We start from the raw sequence: 7,179 nt of genomic DNA, 5'->3' as shown, positions 1-7,179 counted from the left end.
AAATCCATGGGGTTTTAAATCCACACTCCCATAGGGGCCCTTATACACATGTATTACGTGAGCCTACAACTCACGTGAAGAAACGGCATGTAAATTTTAAAGAAAATAGTAAATAAAGACATTTTGTAATTTCATCTCTCATGAATAGAGGTGTACATGAACCGAGCTAGCTCGGTTAGCTCGCCTGACTCGACTCGAAATGGCTCAATTCAACTCGATTCGAAGTTGAGTTCGAGCCGAGTTGAGTTGATTTTTTGAGCTCAAAAATGAGTTTGATCTGAGATCAAGCCAGCCCTAGCTTGACTCGACTCGGATCAAACCCAGTTCGAATCAAACTTGGATTGAACTAGTTTGGTGACTCGGTTACTTTGATATTGATGTTGCTAACCAAGTATTTGATGAAATGACTCAAAGAAGTATGGCTAGTGGCAAGGAATGTATGGTATGCTTGTATATGAAACCAACACTTTTTTTTTTCTTGATTTTTATGTTGCTTAGAAGGAGTTTGATAAAATACCTATAAATTCATTGTTGTTGTCTCCAATACAGTGAGATTTTGAAGGTGCAATCCAGGTGTTTGTGAAAATGCTGCAATGGCGAACTCGGCTCAAATTGGACCGAGCTGCTGACTGTACCGAGCCGAGCCGAGTTCTAGCTGAGGTCAGCTAGTGGCCGTCCGTTCGACTCAATGTACACCCCTACTCATGAAGAACCGGCATATAATTGTCAATCCTCCAGGCATTTTTTTATTTTTTTTTGGGGGTAAAATATAGATTTGTAAGGCTACTTGCGGTAAAGATCCCAACTTCCCCCCTTTATAGTTTATACCCCTCTTAGGCCAACCAAAACCCGACCTAGAAGATAAGTGGGTCGGGTCAGGGTCCGTCAGAGTCCTCCGATACCTGGACCAGACTATTAAAATAAATGGGCAGGAAGGACGGGTCCTCTCTTTGATTTTTACTTGACCCGAAACGTCTCCAGCTCGACCCGACGACCCGACGTATTTTCACCGTTATCTATAAGAAAGAGAATGAATTCTTCCCACTGAAATTGTAGCAAATGAGATGAGTTCTTCCATTTCCCTCTCCTTCTCAATCTCTCCTTCTTTCTCACCCCATCGCCACTCAAACCCCTCTTCATTTTCTCTCCGCCATTCCCATTTCCTTACCCACAATCCCCTCTGTGGGCTCCATACCCTCCCTTCCCTCAGAAGAACAAGAAATACAGCCCCTCAAACTCTCCCAGCACGTGTCGTCATCTCCGCCGTTCAATCCAACTTCTTCAAAGGTTCCTCTTCCCTTCTCTACTCTCCTTCAATCCACCATTTTCTTGTTCTTTTGATTTTTCTTGTTTGTTTTTAGAATTTCTGAGTGAGGATTCGGAAATCCGGAGTCTCACTAAAATCTTCCAGAAAATTGTACGTCCTGGATTGATTGCCAGGCTACTGGAGCTAACAGCCAATGTATATTCTTCTTACCTTATTCCAATGCAAACCCAGTTCGGCCCACCGATGATCATTAACAATCGTTTGATCGGAGCCGTTAACAGTGGATTGCTTGTGGCCCCGAATCTCAATGATTGGATGATCATAGTAAAACTGGTCTTACCGTTTATATTGTGGGCACGTAATGGCCATGAACAATCCATGGTGGATGTCGATTACAGATGGTCCCCTGTGATCATAGATGAATATGAACTAGTATATTTGTAGGATTGCTCCTCTCATGGATTCCTGGTGCTGCACATCTCTCTTTTGTGTATAACAAAACAAGAATGAAGAGTAGCAATTAAGATGTTGGGAAGATGCGGAATTCTTTCCCTCTATGTAAATCACGTACAGATTTCTACAAACACATAGGGTGCAGTATTTATGAAAACTAACCCACAAAACCACACCAAGTATGACAAACAAGCATAAAATGGAAAGAAAATTAGAGGATAAAGAGTGAAAGAAATGTGCACTGATCTTACATGGAAAACCTTCTCAATTCGAGAAGGAAAAACCACGGGCTGTCAAAGAAAAATCTACTATGCAATAATTTGGAGATTACAAGCTTTAACCTTCTCAATTCGAGAAGGAAAACCACGGGCCGTCAAAGAAAAATCTACCATGCAATAATTTGGAGATTACAAGCTTTCTTTGAAGCCTAGCTAGAGGATATTTTTCTCCTTTGTACAAAACCCCTTTTTGAGTTTCTCTTGATGCAAGAGGAAGAACAAATCTCTCTGGGGTTTCGTCACATATATTTCTCTCCTCCCATGTAAGAAAGAAGAATAAGGGTTTTTTTTTTTTTTAAATCTCATTTACCCTCACACATGTGAAAAACATAAGTCACATTACTTTAGTACTCCATCCATCTAATGGTGAGTAGTTCACATGTGAGGATGGGCCATACCTAACATAAGAAAGCCTTTGATAAGTTGGTAGAGTTTCATTATCCATTCATATGCACACCACTGGCAAATATGGTGCATATGCACCTCAATCCAAACCATCTACTTGGCAGGTTCCACTGCAGATGGACCATATCCCAAAAATCACACTGGATAGATAATCCCAAGTCCTAACACCTGATTAGTGGACGCCCTATTATGAATGAAAAATAAGAGTACATTAATCAGGGTTATGATCGCCCAATCACTCTGACTTTGGGTTTATGCACCATCTATAGTGGGCCCCGGTATTTAGGAGGTTCCGAATTAGGTAAACGTATGCCATGAGAGGACGATGGACAGGTGCATGTGCATGTCCCTCAGACTGTGCCAGAGTATCAAATACCTCATAGTGATTAAACTGGTTTCCAATATTTGCTAAATTCTGCATGTACATTCTATGGAATAGTTCTTCAGACAGCTTTGAGAGTTGGGAAGGATGGCATCGAGGCGGGGACGAATCTTGTGCCTGTAGGTCATGTTTTCTCGCTGCTATTTCCACTTGAATATCAGCAGCTTCTGATTCCTGATCGGAGTTCTGGTCCTCTCTTTATGGTTTTGAATCTGGTGCAGCATAACCACATCTTTTCAGCATTTTTGATGTCAGGATGTTGTTCCAAGACCAATAGCGAGGATTGGCATAGCTGTTGTCATTCTGACGGTTTCCCTATTTGTACTCAAGTCACTCTTGTCAACAGCATTTTTTGTTCTGGTAAGTGGTTGTGCCGTTTCCACTATGACTGAGAATGCCCATTTGCCATTTAACGATTCACGCTTCATGTTTACGGTTGTTGATATCAGAAACTGAACTGCTTGACGGAGACAAAAGGATGAGTTGGTCGTATATAGAAATTTTATCATATTTAGGGCATCTAGAAATAGGATGGGTCTCACCTAGGAAACACACTGCTATCTATTCTCAATTTTCAGATAATTCAAGCAATTTTGGGGTCTTTTTACTCTTAGATTTGTGGGCCTATTTGGATAGAGCAAATAAAAAATTTGGACATGGAAAACCCCTATGGTATCCTCGGGAAGAGTGGAGAACTGCAGGGAATCCAGCAGTTATTTTGTTGTTTGGTTTGGAATGTTGTTTTCCATGGAAATGTTAAAAAGTCTACAATCAAACAACAATCACTCTCTTGTAATATAGAGGTGTTATTGGCTGTTTTACTCCTTTTTTTTTTCAAGGAAAAGGTAGGAAATGGAAGATGATTTCCCACTCTTTTTTGGTTTCTCAAAAAGAGGAAACTGTCACATCTTGGGAATTCGTACTCTTTTTCATGGTTTTCCACCTTCTGAAACAGGCCTGTAAGAAGAAGAAGTGTTAGGAAGTGGGAGTGGGACTCCCGAAAGTTAAGGAAGAAGAAGAAGGAAGTGGGAGCAGGACTCCCAAAGTGTGATTCAAAGCAGGTGTGGCGCCCGTATGTTTTGGTATTTTCAAGCCCCTTGGGCTGGCAATCACATTCCTTGAGGTTTCAGGTTCTTATATTTTGGAAATTTAGGTGGCATCAACATATGACTGATTAAAGTAAGGTGAGCTTGAGCAGATGAGAGAGAGGATGCTGCTGCTGAGGGTATTGGGGTTGGTGTCCATGATGATCATGTTCCTCTCTCCAAAAGAGGTCATGCAAAAATCTTCTGCATATGATCATTTGTGGAATGCCCACCTTGATGTGGACCATCTATGTTTTGGTATTTTCAAGCCCCTTGGGCCTGTATTCACATTCCTTGAGGTTGCAGGTTCTCATATTTCGGAAATTTCACTTTTTGGTGCTTAGTTTTGGTAACATGAAAGAAGGATGTTCTCTTTGAAATCTCTTTGAATTCCCCAGTCGAGCATTCTGCTACAACAGATGGCCGGTAGTGAGTAGGATCTTCCATATTTCAGGAGTCATTGGAGGGTGGTCTTCCTCCACTCCTTAGGTTGTTTCTCAAAGCATCTAGCAAGCTATGTCATCTAGATGTGGGCACAGGTATCAAACACAACATGGGTGCTAGTGCATGCAATTGTTGGGAGTGTCATTCTGTTATTTAAATTGTTCTCATTGATATAAATATATATTGCCTCAAAATCTTCCTCAAATTTTATATTTCCTTTTTTCACCACTTGAATCTCCGAATTGACTATAGCTGGATGGAATCATATAATGTCGGTGGCCAAACATGGCTGGGTGCATTTTATTCCCTGAATTGCAGGTTTTTGAAAATCTAGGTGTGTGTTCAGTTGGCAATCCCATATCTCTCCATCGTTACTTCAAGATCAAATGCACGGTGTTGAATAATTTCAAAGCAACTTCTGTTAATACAACCAATATGTGATCACTGTTACTTTCTAACTCATTCCTGCATGAGATAATCATATTCCGTGTTCTAATATGCACATTGGTTTTATTTTTTTCCCCTTTGGCATAATTCAGGCATGCTTGTCTCCACGAGTTCGCTGACACCTATTTTAAGATAGTTTTAGAAACGTGGTTTGATAAATGAACCTGAGAAGAGACGATGAAATCCTCAATTTCTTTGAAAATCTTAGATGATTTTAGTCAAATACTCACCATAATTACTTTTGGGAACAGGCAATGATGGGGCTCATATATTTTGTATACATCACATTGAACAAGGATGAAGGCCCCGGAGGGGGTGGAGGCACTGGTGCTGGTGCCACAGAAGAGGAGACCTTGGAAGAAGCAAGAAGGATAATGGAAAAGTACAAGTAACTGAATCGTAATGGAGGTATAAACTTTTCTCCAGTTCTGTTTAATTCTTGATCTGATGCAGCATGTGGAACCATTGATAGTGATGGTCAGACATTGCAGTGATAGCAGATGAGGAATTCTCTACAGATGGACACATGAAGGAAGGTGGTGTAACTATTGGGGTAGGTACATACATGTATGAGGCCAGCCCGCAAGGTGCTGAAAACACTAGATGTCATCCATGTGCTGGATGATACCAGAAAACGGCATTTGTATATCATCCTCACATCTTTTTGCTGTGATTGGACCATATCAATCAATATCTTCTCTATGTGCAGCACACATATAACCTTGAGAAAATGCGGACCATTCCCATTATGTTTTGCTCTTAATAATCATATACTGTCATTGTGCTTGTGTTGTTTTTTATTCCCCCTTTATTTCTTTTGGGTTGGTTTTAGTTACTCCAACTGTAATTGTGTGAGTGTTTCCTCCACATTGCAGCTTTCACAAGATAATACCAATGTGGAAAAGCAAAACATTTATCTAGAGTGCTTGAACATGGCTAACATAAGAAACACCATCTGAATCCCTTGGATTCGAAGCTTGAACGCAGTGATCTGCATCTCTTATACTTGCTCAGATGGACTGTCTATGCAGAATGCATGGCCAGCTGCCGAGAAATGAGATTTCATTATATCAAGAGCCTTGGAGTGGTGTGAAATCTTGTTCTTTTCTTCCTTGGGCATCTCAGTGTAACTGCAGAACCTGTCAAACTGATATGTTACACTCGGATTATGTGGGAGTAAGTATACTCAAACCCTTCAAAACAGCAAGCACTATAAATTTTGCATAGAGGGTCACATCTACTTATAGCCATCTTGTTGGAGATGAATCCCATCCAAAATCAGGCGGCCCCCTTGAAGGAACAATCTTCCCCTAAAAACACTCTTCAGCATCAATGCGCAAGCCCAATCAACTCATGTAGCCATCAGCATTTTTTTGTAATGCTTCTGTTTTCATCTTTTTGTTTCTTCTTCTTCTTTTAGGTCATGATCCCAAAATTGAAGCAGATCCAAATCTTGGGTGGACCACACCATAGGAAACAGTGATGACTGAATACCCACCATTAAAACCTTATTGGGGCCACCAGAATATTTATTTGCGAATTGATAAGGTCGTAAGGACCAAGATGAGTGGACCACACAAATATCAGCTGGATCCAAAACTTTTGGTGCCTACAAGAAATTTGTAATGGTCAATCACTATGGTTACCGGTCAGGTTCACTTGAGATTTGGATCTGCTTCGTTTTTGGGATGGCGTCCAAAAATGAGCCGTCAAAATGCATGGATAGCGTAGATGTTAGGCGGGCACCGGTTGGATCCACTGACTGTGGAGCCCATTTTGATGTATGTGCCTTACATCCAGACCATCCATCCATTTTCACGGCTCATTTTAGAATGTGATCACAAAAATGAAGCAGATCCAAATGTTACGTGGACCACACCACAGGAAACAATGGTAATTAAAAATCCACCGTAAAAAAAATCTATTGTGTTCACGAGAATGTTTATTTTCCATCTAACCTGTTGATGAGATCATAAAGACCTGAAGGACCCCGCCTATGTCAGCTTGATCCGGAACTTTTGTGGGTCATAAGAAGCTTTTAATGGTCAATCTCCGTTGTTTCCTATGGTGTGTGATCCAAGTGAGATTTGGATCTGCTTCATTTTTGGGTTCATTCCCTTAAATGAGCCATCAAAATAGATGGACGGCTTGGATGTAAGGCACATGCATCTCGGTGGGCCTCACAGTGGGGAATCCACAGATCCACCAAAGCCGCGCCGGTAAGGCACATATATCATGGTGGGCCCCGCAGTCAGGGATCCACCCACCTCAGTGGATCCAGGGAGGGTATTAGGGCCCACTGAAGGGACGTTAGATCGTAACACTGAAGTTGTTGACACGTTGGAGGGATTCTGTCGAGATACTTTCCCGCTTAATGTTCGAAAAGGACAGAGGTACTCCTCTCTCTCTCTCTCTCTC

The 7,179-nt window shown here is 41.3% G+C and overlaps 1 protein-coding gene across 3 annotated transcripts; it reads left to right on the top strand.

Annotated features, from left to right (window-relative positions):
- The first annotated feature begins 977 nt into the window (after positions 1–977).
- On the top strand, positions 978–5,561 carry LOC131245686 (uncharacterized). 3 transcript variants are annotated; one of them, XM_058245296.1, is made up of 5 exons: positions 978–1,287; positions 2,843–2,904; positions 3,041–3,145; positions 5,013–5,169; positions 5,244–5,561. In XM_058245296.1, exons 1-4 carry the CDS (start codon positions 1,065–1,067, stop codon positions 5,151–5,153), a joined length of 531 nt encoding a protein of 176 aa, XP_058101279.1. In that variant the 5' UTR covers positions 978–1,064; the 3' UTR covers positions 5,154–5,169; positions 5,244–5,561. The 3 variants fall into 3 exon arrangements, with proteins under 3 accessions (XP_058101279.1, XP_058101278.1, XP_058101277.1); XM_058245295.1 differs by having other exon boundaries at positions 980–1,287; positions 5,262–5,561; XM_058245294.1 differs by having other exon boundaries at positions 981–1,287; positions 5,253–5,561.
- The last annotated feature ends 1,618 nt before the right edge of the window (positions 5,562–7,179 follow it).

The sequence above is a fragment of the Magnolia sinica genome, chromosome 5 (genome assembly GCF_029962835.1).
Source record: "Magnolia sinica isolate HGM2019 chromosome 5, MsV1, whole genome shotgun sequence".
NCBI lineage: Eukaryota > Viridiplantae > Streptophyta > Magnoliopsida > Magnoliales > Magnoliaceae > Magnolia > Magnolia sinica.
The sequence above is the reverse complement of the archived record's forward strand: the minus strand, read 5'-3'. Positions and strand labels throughout refer to the sequence as shown.